The sequence below is a fragment of the Neovison vison genome, chromosome 7 (assembly GCF_020171115.1).
Source record: "Neovison vison isolate M4711 chromosome 7, ASM_NN_V1, whole genome shotgun sequence".
In the NCBI taxonomy this organism is placed as follows: Eukaryota; Metazoa; Chordata; class Mammalia; order Carnivora; family Mustelidae; genus Neogale; species Neogale vison.
This window is the reverse complement of record NC_058097.1, coordinates 206,568,904-206,590,860: the sequence shown is the minus strand read 5'-3', so window position 1 is coordinate 206,590,860 and position 21,957 is coordinate 206,568,904. Positions and strand designations below refer to the sequence as shown.

Below are 21,957 nucleotides of genomic sequence, written 5' to 3'. Positions count from 1 at the left end.
GTGATCCTCTCATCTGCCTTGGGACACTGGAGATCCCCGGAATGGCTGTCTTGGTTCTGTCCTCCTCCCACCAGATTTGAGCTCCACCACAGCCAGAACCTCGTGGGGTCCCTGCTGTACCTAGCAGAGCTTAGCACACAGTAGGTGCTCCAGAAAGACTACCGAGAAAACTGAATTCATGCACCCACTTAGCAGATACTTGAGAACCTACTACCTGTCGGACACTGTTCCGGGCGTGGGAGCAGAGAGAGAATGCATAAACACAGAGTGGAAGCCCACAGCCCATCTCAGCAGCTGCCCTTCTCAGCCAGGTCAGTGAGTCTTGTGAGGTCCACCCTGCCCAGGCTGGGCCTCCTGCAAGCCACCTGCGGTCTCTCTCCAAAGGTCTCCAGCTCCTGGACTTCCACCCCTGACTTATAACCTCCTTATTCATATTACAAAAGAGCCAGGACCAAAGGCTGGGATTAATGTTTTATTAATGGTAACATTCATACCGCAGTTCTCAGATTTACATCCAAAAGAGCATCTGTATTTACATGTAATGGACAGTCCAAGATAACAAATTCAAACCACAGCTCCTTTTAAGACTATGGCTTATTCCAAATTAAATTAAATACATAATACTCTTCCCTCCTCCTTTCAACACGTACAATAAAAACCACTCTTCCTTCTTTTAGGAAATATAAAATTGCATTGATAACTGCACTGGTTAACAACAATTAATTACATTTGAAATATTTAAACCTGAGAGACGAGCCCAAATGTGTTTGAGTGCTACACAGCGACATTGGAATTCACATGGGAATGCTAAGGTCAGTGGTCAGTATTGCAGGGTTGGGGTGGCTCTGATGGCGACTGATGCCAGCTTTGACTGGAAGCCACGCCTGCCTACCCCGGGGGGCAGAGTGGGCGATTGCCCCCCATACCTCCTTCACTATGAACCATGAAGGAAAGAGGGGGTAGGGCTTGTTACTGTAGATGTTGGTTTTCATTTTAGCTTTTTTGTGTGTGTTTTCATTTTTGCTTTTAAGAGGAAAAAAAAAATCTTTGGCCCATTTAGGTGGAATTTTGACATTATCACATGTACATAAACAAAACATGCATTCGCCCTGTAGCGAGCGCCCGTCTCCTCCGACAGTCCAGTCTGGTCATCATATCCCGGCAGTGCATGGTTCTTACAGAGGCAAGCCCCACCAGAACAAAGTGGTCAGAAAAATAAATACAGTTTTAAAAATGGACAGCTAAGCTGGACATTATGGCCGTGGAGGCCGTGGGGCTTTCCCGTTCCATGATACTTTATTTTTTACATTAAATCCTGGAGACGACTCAGTGCATAATTGCTTTTTGGTCCATCGGACACTTCCAGATGAAGGCACGCCCACCGGAAGTACAGGCTGTGTCAGACCCAGCACCTGCGACACTTCCGTCCGTCACTGAGATGACGCGGCCTATGGTCTCTATCGCCCTCCATCTCCTCTGGAAAGGACAGTGGTTCTGTCTCTTGCCAGCTGGGACTGGCAAGCACTGTGGGGCCTACTGGCCCTATACTCTCCTGACCATTTTGAGGTTATTCTTCCTGTTTCTCAAGCTTTGTTCCTTTGTCAGTGGTAAATGTCACACCCTGCCTTTGTTGTCAGCTTGGGTGAGCAGCTACCCGGAGGCCCAGCTCACGCTTTCTTCTCCAGACACATCACACTTGACCGTGACATCTCTTGCTCCCCATTTCTCTCTCTCTCTCTCTCTCACACACACACACACACACACACACCCTTTCTTTCATTGTTTAATGATGCAAGGAAGGCCGTTGGATGCGGGGGCATCCAGCCCAGCTGCCCACAGGAGGGAACTGGTCTTTCTAGGGGCAGGGAAACCACAGGAAACATTTAGGGTTTCAGTTGAGAACAGTAAGACACAATTCCCCTCTGAAGACCGACCCGACCCAGGAAATCTTTCCCACGGTCTCCCTCTCGCTCTGGGCCTTCCATTCTTAAGGCACTGGGTTTTGGAGACTTGCACGGTGAGTCAAAGTAGAGATGAGGCGGAGGGCACGCCTCCAACACGGAGAGGCAAATACGGGCTACCAGATGACGGGATGGCGACGGAGCGACCCACAGTGACAAGAGCGGTTTCCAGAAGCACAGTGTTTCCGTTAGTGCACTACACGCGCGTCAGCTACAAACGGTTAACATCTCCAAAACTCGAACGCGTTCCTCTCTGAACAAAACGGGCTCCGGTAGGAGTAAACGCCCGTGAGTACCAGGGGTCCGATTGCCCCCCCTCCCCCCGAGGAAACGTGCCATTTGCGCTCCCAATGCGTGAAGTCACAACCCCACCAGTCCCTTCAATAGCTCAACCACAATCTCATCCCTCAGTCACCACAGGCAGATGCAAACACTTTTGGGGGGCGGAGGGCAGGGGGGCACTTGATGAAAAGATCCCCGAAGTCGGGACCTGCCAGGAAGTAGTGGAGTCAGACTTCACCTGGTGGAGACCTGCTGTTCTATAGGAAGGAAAACACCAAACCCTTGGTGGAAGGAAAACTGAGTTTCGTGGGGGCAATTCTGCATCGGGAGCTACACGCGGATCGGACAGCTGCTCTTCATTTGGTTTTGGCGGCTGAGCTCGTTCTGCTTCGCGGCGGCTCTAATGGAGTTACTTTTTGGAGTTGGCGCCCAACCCAAACAAACCGATGATGTCCGTCATCGCCCGTCTCAGGTGCTTCCCAAAGCGATGCGAGTCCTTCCGCGCAAAGACAAAAAACAAAAACGCATGTTACAACGTCGAAATCCCTAGGCTGGAGCCTTGAACCTGACTCGGGGGACGAACGTTCCCTTTGGCCAGTTCTCTGAGCTGTGGGTGAGCGCCTGAATCATGAAGTGACACGTTCTGGAGAAACGCTGCGGGATCAAAGAGGTGTAGCCGTTTCTAAGTTCGCGCGGATGTGGTCTTGATGTAAGGCTTCCCCTAATGTCAGCGCGTTACACAAAGCGCGACAAATAAATGAATTCCAATCCTCTCTGCTAACGGCGAACTTGGCCGTGCTCTCAGGTGATCCGCAACGTGGAAAGGCAGAAAAGAAACCAGGATTCAGGGTGCCACGCTTGGAAGGAGGTCACACGTTCCACTCCCACAGAGCACCGCAGACCCTGCTTCATCTTATTATTATTATTATTTAAAGATTTCATTAATTTATTTGAGAGAGAGACAGCAAGGGAGAGCGAGCTCAAGCAGGGGGATGGACGCAGGAAGAAGCAAGTTCCGCACCGAGCAGGGAGCAGGGTGTGGGACCCCATCCCGGGACCCCAGGGTCATGACCTGAGCGGAAGGCAGCCGCTTCCCAACTGAGCCGCCCAGGCGCCCCCCCCCATCATCTTGTACTCGTCGTCCTTTATACATGCACGCTGACCTCCATCTACCCTCTGATATTAGGGTCAGAGTCACACCAGCATTCCCATATTAGGATTTAAAGCCAGCGCTATAGGCAAAGACAAATATTTGCAACCAAAGATCATTTCTTTAAAATTAAAGAGGGGCGCCTGGGTGTCTCAGTGGTTAAGTGTCAGCCTTCAGCTCAGGTCACGATCTCAGGGTCCTAGGATCGAGCCCCACGTCCAGCTCTCCGCTCAGTGGGGAGCCTGCTTCCCCCTCTCCCACTGTCCCTCCACTGCCTCCATTCATGCATGCACACAACCTCGCTCATTCTCTCTCAAATAAAATCTTAAAAAATAATAATAATAAAATAAAATTAGGTGAAAGAGTTTAAAAATTCTTTTATCTCAAAATGTCCAAACCGAGGGCGCCTGGGTGGCTCAGTGGGTTAAGCCACTGCCTTCGGCTCAGGTCATGATCTCAGGGTCCTGGGATCGAGTCCCGCATCGGGCTCTCTGCTCAGCAGGGAGCCTGCTTCCTCCTCTCTCTCTCTGCCTGCCTCTCTGCCTACTTGTGATCTTTCTCTGTCAAATAAATAAATAAATAATCTTAAAAAAAAAAAATTGTACTTTTAAAAAAAAAAAAATGTCCAAACCGAGTAAAAAAGCATGTTGTTAATCTGCTACTCCGTTCAAATTAAGGAAGAACATGTCTGTCAAGTTAAAAAGAAAATGGCAAAAATATGCCTTTAGGAAAAGCAACTTGGTTCTGTACTTACGGTCTCGGGGCTGGAGAACTTGGAAGATATGTGGAAATTGATGAGGTTCTCTCCCACGAGGATGTAGGACACGCCATAACCATCGTCAGCGACCTACAGAACCAGGTAAGCCGATGTTTAACCTCGGGTAAGGAGCCGATGAGGAAACGGGACTGTCTCACATTCTGCATACAAGACAGCAGAAGCCCCTGCACTAATCATCTGCAGAATTCCTGGTGGGGCAGGGAGGGACCCACAAGGTACCAGGGAGTGCTCAGGGTCCAGGAAGACCCCAAGCGGAGGCGGGCGGGCACGGCCGGTCCCCGGGCACGCAGCTCCGTGCCCACCTACCCTCGGATACTTACCGGCCCGAAGCCCCCTCCGCTGCACACGTACTCCGGGTTCCTCTCCAAATCAAACAGCTCCACCTGCTGCTGCGGAGTCTGGCTGGTCGATAACCTCCACGGCTCAGATAAGACCTGTGGCGTCGAACAAGGACATTCTCTAATGACACCTTTCCCAGCACCGTCCTCCTCTGTCCCTGCACAGCAGCCCCGGTGGGAGACAGGGAAAGTCTCGCCGGGACCCCGGGTGGTCTCAGACGCAGGAGGTCTGCGTCCCAGAAGGCCTCTTGCTGGCTCGGGCCAGTCCGTGTGCAGAGAGGGCGTCTGGACCAGGGGGGCTGACACCCCCCAAAAAAAGGGGGCAGACATACGAACTAAGACTCGGGAAGGGGACCGTGCTGGGCTGAAGCTAATTTTCAGGAATTTTTTCAAGCTGCTTGTTCAACACAGCATTATTATAAGTTAAATTTCACACCTTTAAAAGTAAATAAACTATTAAAAACAAGACTGGGCGCCTGGGTGGCTCAGTGGGTTAAGCCGCTGCCTTCGGCTCAGGTCATGATCTCAGGGTCCTGGGATCGAGTCCCGCATCGGGCTCTCTGCTCAGCAGGGGGCCTGCTTCCTCCTCTCTCTCTCTCTGCCTGCCTCTCTGCCTACTTGTGATCTCTCTCTGTCAAATAAATAAATAAAATCTTTAATAAATAAATAAATAAATAAAAATAAAAACAAGACTGATAAATACCCGGCTCCTCACGTCCCAGTCACCAGCGTGCACCTTACTATGGTCCGAGCTCGAGGTCACTTACATCAAGGAGGTCGGGAGGGTATGTGTGACGCATAGCATTCCCCGGGGGCTGAAGGGACACGGCACTAAGGTCACAGCTCGGATGGGACACTGTGATGACAGCGGAGCCCCAGGACCCATTTGGGGGAGGCCACTTCCCACTGGCGAGGTGGCCCTGACTTTGTCTCAGCTTAGCCAGCGAGCCGGGAGAGCTGCCGCCGGCCGTGGCGACTGACCTCCTTCAGGAAAGGGGACTCCACGGCCAGGTATTTGGACACCACGTAAAGACAGAAGAGGTGGCGGTCGATCCCGGAGCCAGTCATGGCCAGACGGTACAGATGCTGGTGTTTCTCGGAGGCGATCTTGAACAACTTGAGCCTCTGCTCAACCTGAGTAAAGGGGCAAGACAGTCATGCCATGCAGGACGGACCCCACAGGCTCTGAGACGCACATGAGGGGCCCTTCTCCCCAGGGGTCCAATGACACCATTAAACAAGAGGGAGGGACGTGCCAGAGCAGAAGCCCCCCGAGGGGCTGCCCCCTCCCCAGATTCATGCTGCCGATGGGGCCACCCGAGGGAAACCCAGAGCCCCGAGCCTGTGTGGGGATCTTGGGTATGGGCAGCGGGCTCCGCTGACCCCAAGTAGAAGGTTCTATGGCACGGTTCCAGGCTTCTCACCCACACCCCAGCTCCTTGGATTGTCCCACTGCACCAACTCCCGTGCCTCCCCGTGCTCTGTGAGGTTCTAGACTCCTAGGGAGTCCATGCGGATTAACGCTAACCTCTCTGTGCGTGTCCTGACCACGTTCAGCATCCCTGAAAGGCAGCAGGGAGAGAAGCTGAACACGACGCCCCCGGAGAAGGCGTGTGCGAGGTCTCCGCGGCCTGGCACCACCTTACCGTCTGGGTGGGGTCCACCATGGCGAGCACGAAGTTGCATGACTCCATGGTACAGGAACGCACGGTCTCCGTCCTCCCCTCTCGGAAGAGCCGGGTCATGGAGGCCTCATATGTGAGGCAGAATTTGCCCATGTCCTGGGAGAGGAAAAATACTTTAATACAAGGCAGGGCCCGCTGATGGACTCTAACGCACAAGAAGGGATGGGTTATGGTCAGCTTTAGCTTTTAGTCATTATCAGTCTTCACACGGGGTTGTGCAACAGGCAGATGGAGACGTCATTAGCTTTGGAAAGGCCCAGGGGTGGGGGATCAGTTTCTGGGTAGCCCAGGGTCCATTTCCAGATGCAACAGATGCCACAGCACAATTTCCTGAGCTTCACACACCTATCCGAGTGCAGACACACTTATGGAAGGAAGACATGACAAGGAGATGGCCATGCAACAGTTGGAAATTATTAAAAGACACAAGGTGTTGGCAGGAAATGTTCCACTGTGTTTGGATGACAATGAGGATGACCCGGGAGAGAAGAGACAGGTCAGGAGCAGTGTCCCCCGGCAGGAGGGCAGGTGGCCAGCTGCCCCACTGGACAGGAAGGGAAATGATACAGAAGGGTTAGCCATGGGGGGAGCGGTCAGGAGGTCTCTTTGGAATGCTCTCGTATTCCCGCTGAACCAAGAAGGCGGCTCGGCCTGCTGAGGCTGGAGAAGCAGGGAGGGGCCGGGAGCCGGAGAGAAGGCGTGGGGAACAGGCATGGAGGGGCACAGAGGGGGCTGCCCCAGGGGCTGCCAGAGCCAGCACTCCGTATTTTGAAGTGGAGAAATCAGTCTGAATCCAGCCACACCAGCCTCTTGGGTACAGGGCAGAGCAGTCCATGCCCAGTGAGGGGTGGGGAACCAGACAGGCAGAGGCCCCGTAGGGTCTAGGGACTAGAAGGGGGACAGGAGGACAGAAGAGGCAGCACCTGAAGCTGAGACCCTGCAGGTGACAGGTCAGCGGGGGCTCCAGGGAGAAGCAGCAGGAGCAGGAGGACAGGATCCGAGAAGCACACGGAGTCCCGTGCATGCGCTGTGGGAGGGAAACACCTGCAGACGCCCCTGGCCACCAGGCCCACCCCGAGATGCCAGGTTCCCCATCTGGACGGGAAAGTGGCCACGGCAGTCTGTGGACCCCAGTCGTCCCTGCGGATGATGCCTCTCTGCGTCCAGGCCCCACTGACCCCAAGGAGACAGAGGACACCCTGCCACCAGCGGACACTGTGAAGCAAAACCCAGCGCCAGAGTCAAGGCTGAAGTCCCTGGCGAGCGGGCCATGCCTGTGAGTGGCCTTCGGGGCTCTGTCCCTTCCCCAGTCCTGCCTGTAAAGTGACGAGGCGAGCAGGCCACGGGGTGAGGAACACAGGCCAGGAGGTCTGCGACCAGCCGCCGCTCCCTGCCGTCCACCTGCGGTGCCCCCCGCGGGAGCCTCCACGCTGCCCCGACACCCGGCGCAGGAGCCGCCGACTTACCGCACTCCTTCCCCACACCAGTCATTACTTTCGCCTGGAGTGGGCTCCAAGAGGGGCTCTACCTCCTCATTCTACTCTAAGCAGAGTACGAGTAAGAACAGAGCAGGTAAGCAAGGGCCCGGGTCGGTCATCAGATATGCCTGGGAGGAGTCACAGGGGCTCATGACAAGGCGGGAGGGAGGGGGAGAGGAGGAGCTATAGGAAGAAGTAGGAGTCTGGCATTTAGGCATTCTGTAAACGTTAGCTTGGGATCTCGGACGCACTGGTTTACGCGAGGTCCACTCTCCAACACCAAACTTTAACTGTGTCAGCAGTCAGCACGGTCATGCAGGATACCCACGGTTTGTAAACGATTGTCTGGAAACCTCTCGGCAAATGCACTGCATGTTAGTGTGTCTGGGCCCCCCGAGAGCCAAGCAGCCCCACTCCACCTGCTGCAACCAGCCGCCATCCGGAGGTCACCTCCAGTTTCCAACGAGCTGGATCAAAAGACACGGTCGGTGGGGATACGGACATGCACGGTGTGAGAACACAAACCTGTCACAACACCCGGGGATGGCTGCCCCGGGGCTCGGGGTTCAGGCTGGTGGCACCTGGGGGAGTTTTTCACCTCTAGTTTCTAAATGAAAAACAAACATGACCCAAAAGCAGGAAGCGAATGGCTATGGACTAAAATTAAGACCTCTACCAAGTGTCTTCACTCAATTGGTCGTGGCTTATTTACCAATGCCTATCTACTCCTCTGTGGCTAGCGCATTCCTGGCACTGGTGACCGATCATGTTTCTGCCCTCAAGGGGCAAAGGTTCTAACAGAAGAAGTGGAGATACAAGATATTACACAGTGACAGGAGCATCAAACAGGAACAAGGCAGGGTGACAGAAGAGCGAGGGGGTGGGAGCCATTTTAAATAGGAGATGGGGGCCTTGAGCAGAGACCTAACCAACCACACCTCAATCTGGGACACAGCAACCACTGATGGAGAGCAAGTGCAAAGGTCCTGAGGTAGAAAAGAGCTAGACATATCTGAGCACAGCAAAAAGGCCAGTGTGGCCAAAGCTGAGTGAATGAGACCAGGTGTGTTATGAGAGGAGGTTGGAAGGGCAGACAGGGATCAGACCAACGGTCACTAACCTTTGGAACATGTTAACTCGGAAGGGAAAAATAGATACATTTTAATTTCTACTAACCTCAAACTGAAATACAGCATATAGAAGCACAGCCAACAAACCACAGTAATTACCAACAGTGCGGTGACTTTGAAGAGAAAATCATAGCTATTTGCACAACAAATTATGGTTGCTGCAGATGTCCCAAAATACCATCTATGCTTATCACGGCTTCAAAATTACAGTAGTCATTAGCTCTGCCACCCCAAATTTAGTGCATAATTACACTCACTGTGCTGCAAATTTATATTTAATATTCTGATGTGCATTTTTATTAACTGATTATCTCCGTAACCCTACGTAGTTCCTTTCATGCTTTATACACATTATGCTGAGATGGGATCCCCAAGGCTTTCCCAAACTTCCTGCAGGGTCCAGGGCACAGTGAAGGGTCAGAAGCCTGGAACGGAGAGCCCCCAGGACACACAGGACATCTGCATTTACACAGAGCCAAGGGAAGGCTCTGCAGCTCTGAGCTGAGCCAGGAAGGGTCAGAACCACAGCTCCACAGAGTCGTGTCCCTAACACAGCTGGTCCTCAACAGGGCCTGCACAGAAGAACTTCTGCATGGAAAGATCTGCCTTATATTTTTCATTCATTGTACGTGGCATCTGCTCAGTCCACTCGAAACACCCGTGGACCATCCGTCCGACTGAACACTAAGCAAACGACCTCTGTGAACACTGAAATGACATGTGATATACAGATGTACGAGACAGCATTCTTCTGTTTTTTGTTGTTTTTTTTTCAATTATTAACAATACAACACCATTCTTAGCTCAAGGGCCACGTGAAAACAGGTGAAGGGCGGGAAGTGGGCCGTGGGCCACAGTCTGCAGATCACCATGGTAAAGAAATAAAACTTTCACATGATGCCGATGGCCAAGTGTGTTCACAAAACACACCACAGACACATTTAACGGACACACAATCGTCTGTTGTACAAAAATACGATAATCTAACATTTCACATTGATAAACTTTTCGACGGATTCAAACTTTTACTGAGGGGCCTGTTTCAGCTCATCTCTGCGAACCGGGCTTTAGAGAGTACGGTTCTCCAGGAAGAATTTGCCAGGTCAGGGTCACGCCGTTTCCCTCTGGAAGAGCCTCACGCTGGAAGAGCCTGCCACACGCGCGCTTCCCTCTCTAAACTGCCCCTGTACAAGCACGGACTTGAAAGGCCTTCGCAAATCGCAAACATGCAGTCTTACTTACGCTGCATTTATGGGCTTCCTAGCAAGACTAAATTTTCCACGTACATTCCCTGACAATTTGTAGTTTTCTGCTCTCGTGAACCACTACCCTCTGCTGACTCGGTTTGCCTACTGGGCTGTTTATTTGCTTCCCAAAAGGAGCCACTTGGCCCATTTTTCCAAGCCCATTCATCACCAACCCATGCCCTCCCAGCGATGTTAAATCCTGCCTCTATCCCAGAGAAGTGCCGAGGACGGCACCTTACTCATTCTTAAACTCTTCCGATTTCTACATGTTAAAAGAAACAATGTCCACCACGTTACTTTTATTTTTCAGAATGTTACTGGTTATTCTCAGACGTCACATCTCCTAAATGAACCTGAAAATCAATCACTCGAGCTCCCTTCGGACAATCACCTCCAGACCTCGGACTGAGTCGACACTGGACGTGTGAACTGGGCACACTCACCTCTGCGGGGTCGAGATTTTCCAGCCAAAACCACAGCCTTGTTCCTTTTGGAGACTGTCTCTGCCTTCCTCCCCAAAAGTCCCAGCTGTTTTACCAACGTGTGCCTGGACCCCAGACTCCTGTCCCTGGTTCCCATTCCCCTGGCCTGTTGTAATTTCTACTTGGCCAAGTGCTGGACAAGGAAGATACTGGTCTTCATAGAATTCTGCACCAGGCTCCTTCCTGAGCACACTCCTTCATCTCGAAAGCTTCTCTGCCGCCTCCGTTCCCATCAGAAGATGTACTGACCCCCTCCTGCCCAGTCATCAATCCCATCAGCTGTGCCCACTGTACTTAGGGGAAGGCCTTTGAGGATGCTGGACCTGCTGGAGTGGAGGCGGCCTCATCCTCTCCTTAATGGGGCTACTCACCCATTCACCCTTCAAGCCACACGTTGGCTACTGATCCGTGACGCTACTTATCACATTAGGGAAACAGCTCCCCTTACTTAGAGCCGTTATCGGGAATGCACGCCAAGTTTTTAATGTCTTTCTAGCATTTGTCGAGAGGACTATCCTTTTTCTTCTCTGATCTAAATTATTATTTAGATCTGGGTTTATTAATCTGTGTCTGGGCTTATTAATACCAAACCGTGCCCCTGGCCGCTGGCCCCATAAGCTGCTGCTTTTACACGTTTCCTGCACTGCTGGATTCTCGTTGCTAAGATCTTACTTGGGTTTTCTGCACGTTCGTTCATGAGCAAAACTGCTCTACAGCTCTTTCTCGCCATCCCTCCAATTAAGACACGAGCTGCAGAACCAGCCTGCCTGGATCCAAGCTCAGCCGTGCCCCTGCGAGCGGCGGGTCTCAGACAAGGGAGTTCTCCTGCTCGTGGGAGAGGCAGAGATCAGCAAGGCCTTCCCCAGGGGCTCTGAGGACTAACGAGCCCCCCGCGAGGCACTCCGCACCCGCTGGGCGGCTCTATCCAGCTCCGGATCACGCCCAGGGTGAAGCTGGTTGCGAGCAGCCTGCCCCTCACTTTCAGGAGCCTCTGGAACCCTACGCTCATCCAAGCAACGAAGCCACTTCTGAGCAGGGTCTCGCTGCCGGGCAGGCCTCCGACTTCTGACTTTCATCACGGGGACTGACCTCCTCCTGGCTTTTTACCTTGTCTCGGGTCAGCTTCACTAACTTCTGTCGCTGCACAAATTCGTTGCGAGATCTGCAAACGTATTACCGTGGAGCCTGGCATCCCCTTACGAAACTCTGTGTTTGAGGCAGCGCCTCCTTTTATTGCCCAAACGCGGTGCATCTCTGTGCTCAGCAGTCTTTAAGGTCAAGCTTGCTAATTCCAAGATTCAGCTCCTCTATCTGGCTACTGGGTCTGTAAGTCCCTCGCTCCTTCAGACAAAGCGCCCCTTCGACGACGGCCCTTTCAGCCCGATGGCTCTGCAAGCACACACTTAAGTGAGTACGTGCCTCAGGGAAAGGAAGCTTCGTGGCTTGACTTGATCGTCTTTGTGAACAACTAGAGTCAGCTGGAACTCTGACTCTGGCCTAACTTCTCCCGGTTTTCTCTGATTTCAGTGTTAACCTCTTCCGCTGTCCTGCATCTGCAGTCTTTTCTAGACCCGCCCCACACCCACCGAGAGGGGATCTGCTCACCGCATCCCACCACGCCTGCAAGGCGTCCGGCCTTCCCCACCCCCGGGGCACGCGGCTCCCGGCAGGTGCGCAGCCCGAGTGCTCGCCACAGAGCCCCAGCTCGTACCTTGTAATGAGCCAGCTGGAGCGCAAGCTGGACGAAGGCATCCGGGCTGGTCTTGCATTTCTTGATCAACCCTTTACCAAAGGTGTGGAACGGGAACGAGTGGAAATCCACGTCGTTTGCCAGGATGCTGGCGCTGTTCAGGGAAGTCTCTATCACCTCTTGACACTAGAGGAAAAAGGAGAAAGAGACGTGAGCCCGGGCCGCTGACATACCTCGCAGAGACGAGATGTTCGCGCAGCCAGCAGAGCTGCTGCTTGAACAGACACACGTCCCATCTTCCTCCCGGTCCTCCCCGGAAGCGTCATCCTGGAGCCGCAGTCCGGGAGTGACAGGCCCCCCGCTCGCCCAGGAGGGCCGGGGGGACCCGAGCAGGAGGAAGGCCCGTGGGGGACTGTGGCTTCCTGGTCTGCACACGCCCCTGCGGGGCATTCCGCACAGTCCAGAGTTTAGTTTTGTGAAATCCACTGTGGCGACCCAGCTACCAATTATAAAACACGAATGGGCCATGATACCACCACGCCATGGAGATGAGCTCCCAGGCCACGGAAGGACGCGGGAGGAGCCCTAAATGCACGAGACTAAGGCAAAGAAGCCGCCTGCAGAGGCCAAGTTCGACAGGATTCCACGAACGGGACACTGTGGATGAGGCCAACTGTGGCGACCGTGACAAGACCTCTGGGTGCCAGGGGCACGGGGGCGGGGGACAGGGAGGAACCGGCAGTGCCCACATCTGGGCCGCGAAACCGCTCAGCGTGAGGCTGTGCGCGGACACTGGTGGTCGTACATCCGTGCAAAGGCCAAGAATGCACTAGGCCGACACTGACCCCGTGTCAGGGATGGGCGCGTGTGTGCTGGGTCAGGGGAGGTGGGCAGGAGGGATTTCTCTGGACTTCCTGATCCATTGTGCTGGGAAAACTGAAACTGCTCGAGAAAGTTAAACCTACAGAAACATTTTAAATACACGGGGACTGACTTGGTCAGGTACAAGGACCCCGAGCCCCTGCATCTCGGCAGCGGTGACTCTGCTCTGAGGAGCTCACGCCGGCCCCTGGGGACGCAGGACGGAAGGCCTGGCTGAGACGGCAGCCTCACGCGTGGCATTTTCTACTTCGAGAAGTGTTTCTCGGGCCCCAGGAATGCCTGCTTGGATCGGATGGGCAGAAATGTGGTATTTCCGCCCCTAAACTTCCTTCCCCCAAATGCTTCCTTTTATTGAGTGGCCTCTGTATGAAAATCTTTGAAAAACAGAAATAGTTAAGTTAGTGATCTCAGAATATTTCTACCCCAAAGGAAGTGACTTTGCTTTTTCCTTGTTCACTGTGCTGTCCAGCCAAATGTGAGCTGGAAATCTCGCCAACAGTCTTTGCCAGAATGTGAAACAGAACCACTTCCCGGGGCCGGAGGCAGTAGGAGCTGTGGCAAGCAGCCCTACGGCCCATGTGTGGACACAAGTCTGTCTGCGGCCTCCAGCCAAGCCGGTGCCCACTCAGCAAGGACGCGGGGGGGCCCCCGGGCTGTGGCCGTTTCCGTTCATCCCCATCCCAGGTCGTTGGGACTCACTTCCTCCGGGATGTCCCACTGCAGCCGGGTGGGGTACGGAATGTTCGGGTTGGTGTCACCCTTGCAGTGCCCGTCCTCTGCGTAGCCAAGCTGAAAGCAGTCCATGGCCAGGACGTACTGTCGCAAATGAAAAGACAGACACGTCGGTCAGGGAAGAGGAGTATGGTGAACCCTGTTACCTAGAGCATCCTGGAGATGACCCCCAGGGGAGACAGACCCTCGTTCTTCACAGAGATGTAATGAAGACAGCAGGAGCGCCTCCCGGGGTGTGCCGGCGGGATGCACCTGACCCTCTCCACGCAGCCACCCATCGGGAAAGTTATTTCCATTCCAGAGGGGAGAGAAATGGACGTAAGGAGGCTCCCCGGCTTGTGGGCTGCCAAGCAGCTCAGCCAGGACTCCAGCACATGCAGAGCCCGCTTCCAGGTCCCAGGTGCCTGCTGGGGGCCACCCCCCATCCCCCGAATCTTTACAGAAAGCCCGGAAGGCAGGCCCCATTATTCCCAACTGCTTAAAATGAGGAGGCCGAGCCACCCAGGGAGGAAGCCATGCGCCCCAGTCCACACTCCCCATGAGTCAGGCTCCGGGCCCAGCTGGGGCCTTCTCTTGCCCCTGGCAAGGACACGCACACTGATGAGTTCAGTTGTATTTACTGAGCAGCTACTATGAGCCAGCAACCCTCTGAGCACCAGTGAGAGAACGGGGAACAAAACAGACCAGAATTTCTGCTTTTCCTCAAGACGTTAAACCTGGCCATCTGACCTCCCCAGTCTCCTCCAGGGTGCACACACAACAAATGAAAACATGCATTCGCCTAACACGTGTGCGTGAACGTTTCCCAGGGGCGGTGCTTACAGTCGTTGGAGCGTGGAAACAGCCCATGCAACGGCCAGAAAAGATAGTCCAAGAGATAGAAAGTAGATCTGTGGCTGCCTGGCGGGGGCGCGGAGAGGAGCAGGAGTTCCCTTTGTGGGGAAACATCTTAAAAGTAGATGCCGGGGGGCGCCTGGGTGGCTCAGTGGGTTAAGCCTCTGCCTTCAGCTCAGGTCATGATCCCAGGGTCCTGGGATCGAGCCCCACATCAGGCTCTCTGCTCAGTAGGGAGCCTGCTTCCCTCCTCTCTCTCTTCCTGCCTCTCTGCCTGCTTGTGATCGCTGTCTGTCAAATAAAAAAAAAAAAAAAAAAAAAGTAGATGCCGGTGTTGGTGGTATGACCACCTTGTAAATACCCCAAACCCAGCGAATTATGTACTTTAAGAAGATGAATTTTGGGACGCCTGGGAGGCTCAGTTGGTTAGACGACTGCCTTCAGCTCAGGTCATGATCCCGGAGTCCCGGGATCGAGTCCCGCATCAGGCTCCTGGCTCCTTGGGGAGTCTGCTTCTCCCTCTGACCTTCTCCTCACTCATGCTCTCTCTCACTGTCTCTCTCTCAAATAAATAAATAAAATCTTAACCAAAAAAAAAAAGAAGATGAATTTTATGGTAGGTCAATTTTGTCTCCATAAATAATAATAAAAAGATTTTCTAAAAAAAAGAATCCCTGCACTTGGGGAGCTTACATCCTAGTGGGGGAGGCAAACGCAAACACACACACACACACACACACACACACCCCCAAACCCCCACCCCAAGTCTGGCTGGGGGCGCTGCCGGGTGTGAGGGGTCGGGGCTCCAGCACGGGGGCGGTGTGTGGAGGCGGCCACGTGTGCGCGTGTGGTCGGCGTCCACGCAGATCTGAGCAAGTGAAGGGGCCAGCCTACTTGTACCTGAGCCGCTCCACATCAGAGACCCCAGAGAGGCCAACACATGGAAGCTTTAGAAATAGGTGGGCGGCAAGCAGGGTCCAGCTCTGACCAGATCTGCTCCTGACCGCCTCGCCACGGGCAGACCGGCTCCCGGGCCTCCGGGACAAGAGAGTGCATCGGTTCCCATCCCTGCGGGGAGCTCCTGGGGCCCACATCTGGCCCCTGGAGCCCCAGGCCGTTCCGTCTGCTGGCAGGAACCTGAATGACCGCCTTGGGCTGTCCACGCAATGTCTTTACCCTTCTCTCCTCCAAGAGCACTTAAAATAGAAGATGGCCTTGTCGACACGCAGGTTTCTCCACCTGGCTAAGTCACCCTGTGCCGTCCAGACTGCCCGCGGCTCGAGTGCGGTCTCCTTCACGGACCAGCTGTCACGCGGTCCCTACTCGGGGCGTCCTTGGAACAGGTGCCGCAGGTCTGGACAGTCCGCTGTGTTGACGGACCCCTCTGGAGTCCGGCTGCTCCGTCCAGGGGCCGAAGATGGCTGAGTCTTCGTGCAGTTTCAGTTGAAAGGATCGCTAAGATTTGTTGGCATCAGCAGACGGGCAGCGGCAAAGACCCTTCTGAGACTTGACTGCTTTTATCGTATGTTCGAGTCTTGGGACCAGACCGCTATCTGAGAGACTGTTCAGTAACTGTTTCTTTCCCACACAGAGAACCTCACTTGGCTGAAGGAAGAGCAGGTTAGGTTTTGCCCAGACCCCAGCCAGGGGTAAGACGGTCAGGAGAAGTCTTGGAGGGGGCATCCAGGGCTCCTAACCCAGGCCCAGGAGAAGGCAGAGGGGCCTGGGGGGAGTGCGGTGAAGCTGAGGCCTGACGGGGCCAGGGGCCAGGGGAAGAGTGCTCTGGGCAGAGGAGGGAGCGCGTGCATAGGCCTTGCAAGAGACAGCACGACATGGCCTAGGATTTGTGACTCTGGGGAAAACATGGACAGATAAAATATTTTAAAAATAAAGATTGAGATTCAAAATATTTTAAAAATAAAGATTGAGATTCAAAGCCTTCAGAGGAATTATAAAAAGTAAAGAAAAGAATGCGGTCATGCATTCAGATATCTTCACAAGTTCATGACGATTTCATCACGTCCGGTCCCCGAGTGAGCGCCACGGCCCGGGAAGGACGGTGGGGTCCTCGACCCGCTGTCCCGTCGTCCAGCTCCACCTGCCAGGGCAGCGGACTGCAAAGCACAGGCTGGGCTTTCAGGGTGACTTCAGAGGGCCTTGTTGCTTAACAAAAAACTACCTTGAGCTTCATCAAACCAGGATCATACAGAAATTTCTGGATGAGGTCCACTGTTGACAATCCCGGAGTTCAGAAATTTCTCCAAACAAGAACCCAGGAGGGTAAGTTAAGAAAGCAAAACCTTCTTCAGTGGTTCGTGCCAAACGCAAAAAGGTTCCAGCGCTTCAGGGAGAAATGAATTTTTTTAAGTTTAAAGCAGTGGCAAGGCCTATCCAACGCCACATTTTAACAAGCTGGGCAGAGGGACCAGGTGGCAGGGGTTTGGCAGTTTTTAAACAACTTGGTAATTTTAAGAATTAAATGATGCAGCTGAGTTTTTATCAACCAGGATTTAATGCACTTGCTTCTAGTCAGCCTAATACCTGGCACATGGAAAGAGTCTCGAGAACACAGCAAAGAAGGGATGGTTTTGCTTTAGCTCTGCCTGGAGTCCCTGCACGAGAGCCAGCCACCATTCCGCCACTTTGGTTCCACCAGAGACGGCATTAAATGTCTCCTATTTAAGGAAACTTAGTTGTAGGAAATGAAGACACGAAGGCCTTTGGTTTAGCTAATTCATGTTACACGAAGTGCCAGTGTGTGTTACGAAGCCTTCTGTAAGCAGACGGGCACCGCACGATGAAACGTCGTCTGGGGTCGGAACTGGCAACAGTAAGCGCCACGCTCATGCCCCAGCCGCACACAGCTGCACTCGCCCCCCACAGGTGCGCGACAGCTGTACTCGCTCGCCCCCCACAGCTGCGTCACAGCTGCACTCGCCCCCCACAGGTGCGCGACAGCTATGCTCACTCACCTCCCACAGGTGCGCGACAATGGGCGCGTCGGCCCAGGAGTGCTCCGCGTTCATGCCCATCTTCCCGTTCTTGAAGACAATGAACGTGAAAGACTTATCGAACCACCTATGTGAGAAAGAAAGGTTCACGGGACTTAACTATTTCAAAAAGACCGAAAGCAAACGTAAGTCACGCACTCCTTTTATTCGGGTTAGGCTCCTCTGCCCCCAGCCCCCGAAAGGCTGGCCCACACTCTTAAATCTCTGCCGAGTGCTGGGAGGGGCACACAGAGCTTAGATCAGTCGCTTCTCTGTTATCAGAGACAAAGATAAGCCCTCGTGAGCTGCCGACCAGCAGAATGCAATTACGTTATTCTAACATGAAGGGACCCATGAGGTAAGTGCGGGGAGGCCATGTCCCTGCACACACCCTCCCCCTCCCCCCCACGTCCCCCCACCCCATGGGGACTAACCTCACCCCCACCTGCAAGGCAGGCAGGACAGATCCGCAGACAAGGAAAAGGAGGCTACAGGAGTCATGAGCTCGGGGAGCAGGCCAGACCCCATACCCAGCTCAGCCCCACCCACTGCCTTCTCCTGCCTGGTTCCGGGCATCCGCAGACACCCCTCGCCAGCACCAGCAGTCAGAGGTCAGCGGGAACAGAGAGGGAAAAAAGTCTTCCACTGTGTGTGTGCGTGTGTGTGTGCACCGGTGTGCCGTGCAAAAAGAGAACCAAAGCTGTGTTCTTATGCGAGCCTCATTCCTTCAGGGCAGAGACACCCGAGGCTGGGGGCGGCCACGTTACCTGTCAGAGCACTTGCCATGGAGGAGAGACTTGGCGTAGCTGTCCATGGACGCGTCCGGGTCTTCCTTCCTGTACCCCTGCTCGCTTTCGTCGAGCGTCACGAAGAACGCTGCCTTTTCCACGGCATCGAGGGACTGTTTGTTTTTCCCACGTCCAAAATAGGCCTGGCGACACTTGGCCCAGGGTACTCTGAAACAAGGCTTGGAGTCAAACCTACAGGAACGTGGGGACATCTCCTTACGCGCGGTGTTCAAAATAGCGGTTTTCAGTTTTGTAGGAATTTAAGGGAAATCGCACGTGTATGACTCTGTCCGCAGCGGACAGCACCATCGGCCGGCAGGCCTCCAGCCCGGCGCATACCTCCACTCACTGGACGCTGGATGGGCCACGAGAATGCAGGCTCTGAGCTCAGCGACCGAGACAGGGTTCCCCGCGCCCACGCCCGCGACCGTCCTGACGACGCTGTGGCAGGTGCTGTGAGCACGTCCCTCCTGCCCGGCTCCCCTCCAGCCCTTGTCCACGTATGAGCTCACTGACCAGCACTACATTCCCATCTTTCAGAGGGGGAAACTGAGGCACACAGACGTGATCACGGCTACTTTGTACAAAGAAGAACTTCCATCCCAAGCTGTCCTACTCAAGTCCAGGCTACTAACAGCCACAGGCCACCTCGGGGAGAAGCGGCACCCCTGGGAGTCCAAGGAATGGGATTCTTTTCATCCCACCTTTCGTGGGATACAAGGAGCTGACGCGACACCCACTTCCTGAGAATCACCCCAGCCACGGCTCCTTCCATGGCTGCTAGGACCGTCACGCAGGCCCTCCTCTGGTCCTTCACCCACCCACCGTTCCAGATCACATCATCTGGCCTGTCTCCTGCCCTCTTCTCTCCCCGAGTGCTCGCCAAGGTAGCCTATGGTACCAACACCCCCAACAAACACCAGGTCCCCACACCCACCCGGCCGGGACCACTGTCTGCCAGGGCCACAGTGACAGCAAGGACGGTCACTAGTGCTGTGTGAAGGGACAAGAAGGTGACAGGGCCAGCATATACGCTCAGCGTCTATGGGAAGAGGAGCCTCAGGGCCGGCCACCCAAGGAGCCCCTTGGGGCAGGGGGTCCCAGGCAAGCCCACTCCTCAGCCGCAATTTGTGCCCACCTGCCCCCTGGGCCCCTGACGCTCGTGAGCACACGGGGAGGGAGCTCGTCCCCCGGACACACTGCCCTCCGCGGTTCCTTCCAGCCTTGGTGAGGGCGCGGCGATGGCCTAACACCCCCGGGCTTCTGGGACAGGGCCTCCCCTCCAGCTCACGCTGCCCGTTCCAGCCTTCACTGCTCGAGGAGCCCCTGGACCAGAAGATTCTCATACACCCGCTCGGGGTCCTTGGGTGGGCCTTTTAAACGGGTAGTCAAGCCCCAGTGTAGGCAGGCCCACGGGACCCTCTCTGCCGTTCCCAGCATGGAACATGCGGTCCACACCCCTGCGGCAGAGCCTGTGTCCTGAGCTCAACAGGCCTGCAGTCCTGCCGCAGAGCCTCACTCCTGTCTGTCTTGAGCCCTGGCACCCCGGGCACCTGGATGGGCGGCTGGCCAGCAGGGGCAGGACTCGGACTCCACGCTCCAGCCCCGCCCCCATGCGCCCCTCTGGCCGTCCCAAGTCCACTGGCCAGACCCATGTCACGGAGGAGCCACACACCTTTCTCCAGCCGTGAGGGCCGCCAGCTTGGCCTCCCCCGGCTGAGGCTCGGAGGGGTCGTCCAAAATGCGCTGCATCTGCTGCTCGATCTCCCGGGGCTTCAGCAGCCTGCCGTCGTGGTACAGCCAGACCTTGAAGTAGCGCCCTTTGTGGAACACCACGATGTGCTTGCTGTCCCGGACGTGCTGGATGGTGTCTGCGGCGGGGCGCGGAACCCAGAGGCGGGGGTTAGGGAGAGCTGAGCATGGCCCTGGCCCCCCGACCGTCCTGCGGCCCCAACCCCGCCCCCCCATGTCCCTCGGTGGGCCTCGACCGTCCATTCCTCAAGAGTCTATAGACGGTTCGGTACAGATCAAAGCTGAGAGATTTGACCCCGTCTCAGCTCTGCTCAGCCACTCACTGCCCGTATGATCTCGAGCCAATGACTTCGGTCTGCTCAAGGCTTTCTACAGAAAACTACGGCAAACACGCCCTTCGAGCCTTCATTCAAAGTTAGATATAAGAAGCTGCACACTAGGATCACTTCCACTCGGACGCTACACCAGGTCCTGCCCAGCGCACGGTAAACTAAGAAAGGAGAATCAGGGATTCTCTGATCAGGGAAAGATACAGGGATGGGAACACAGGCCTCTTGCAGCCGCGATAAATCCCAGAAAACCCAACCGGCTGTTGAAATTACTGAGAACACAGCTGGGTAGCCACTTAGGGTCCACATTTGCCTTCTTCTCCCCTAGAGTTCTGGGCCCGGCTGAGCCCCTCCCACTCACATGCTTGGACCCCCCCGCCCCCCCCTCGGATGCGACTGTATTTGGAAACAGGGCCTTTAAAGAGGTAATTCTATTAACACATTGTGATTAAGATGGACCTTAATCCCACATGACTGGGGCACTTGTAGGAAATGATCAGGACCCAGAGAGGCATGGGGGGATGACCCCGTGAGGACACAGGGAGAGGACGGCCGTCCACACGGGAGGTGAGAGGCCCCATGGGGACTCCCTGTCTGCACCTGCGTCTCGGGCTTCAGCCGCCAGGATGTGGGGACAGCGAATGTCTTTCAGCCCCGCAGGCTGCGAGGTTTTGTTACAACGGCCCCCAAAACTAATATATTCAGGAGCCAACAACTCAAAAATACACTTGAAACAACAAAAACAGAAAAGGAGTTAGGAGTAACTAACAGATGAGGCACGGACCTGGGCAGAGAAAAGTACAGAAGCACCCCGTGATCCGAGGGGAGGTGTTCTGAGACCCTGCAGATGCCGGAAGCCGGGGAGCACATGGAACCCCAGCCGCACACCTGTTTTCTCCAGTCTACGGACCTGTGATCACGTCTGACTTACAAACAAGGTGCAGTACAATGTTAACAACAGCAAACCCAGAGCGATTACATCCTGTGCTGACAGAGCTTATGTGGACATGGTCTCTCTCCTAAAACACCTGTCCTGGCCCTTCTTCTCGTAATGACGGGAGACAAGTCGCACGGGTATGACACAGGGTTAGGCTGAGGTCACGGGGAATCACCAGCTCCCACGCCGTGGCTGGTGGTGGGTAACTGAGACCACGGAACATGAAACCATGCATAAAAGGAACAACTGTATGGCACTTTATTAAAATAATTTTTTAAAACGCTATTACTGGGGTCCCTGGGTGGCTCAGTTGGTTAAGTGTCTGCCTTCAGCTCAGGTCATGATCCCAGGGTCCTGGGATCGAGCCCCACATTGGGTTCCCTTCTCTCTCTGACAAACAAATAAAGTTAAATTAAAAAAAAAAAAAGTCTGCTTGAGATTCTCACCCCTTCTGCTCGTCCCCCACTCTCTCTCTCTCTCTAAAAGAAATAA

The 21,957-nt window shown here is 54.5% G+C and overlaps 1 protein-coding gene across 3 annotated transcripts in view; it reads right to left on the bottom strand.

Annotated features, from left to right (window-relative positions):
- Window positions 1-459: 459 nt before the first annotated feature.
- CPT1A (carnitine palmitoyltransferase 1A) overlaps window positions 460-21,957 on the bottom strand; it is a 51,708-nt gene continuing 30,210 nt past the window's right edge. For all 3 annotated transcript variants that reach the window (XM_044260028.1, XM_044260030.1, XM_044260029.1), the window contains 10 exons: window positions 20,123-20,318; window positions 18,427-18,615; window positions 17,642-17,747; window positions 13,803-13,919; window positions 12,243-12,407; window positions 6,156-6,290; window positions 5,491-5,643; window positions 4,492-4,605; window positions 4,148-4,240; window positions 460-2,739 (listed from right to left, as the gene is read on the bottom strand). In XM_044260028.1, coding sequence (XP_044115963.1) covers window positions 2,653-2,739; window positions 4,148-4,240; window positions 4,492-4,605; window positions 5,491-5,643; window positions 6,156-6,290; window positions 12,243-12,407; window positions 13,803-13,919; window positions 17,642-17,747; window positions 18,427-18,615; window positions 20,123-20,318 — 1,355 coding nt within the window. In that variant the 3' untranslated portion in view covers window positions 460-2,652. The remainder of the gene's footprint in view (window positions 2,740-4,147; window positions 4,241-4,491; window positions 4,606-5,490; window positions 5,644-6,155; window positions 6,291-12,242; window positions 12,408-13,802; window positions 13,920-17,641; window positions 17,748-18,426; window positions 18,616-20,122; window positions 20,319-21,957) is intronic.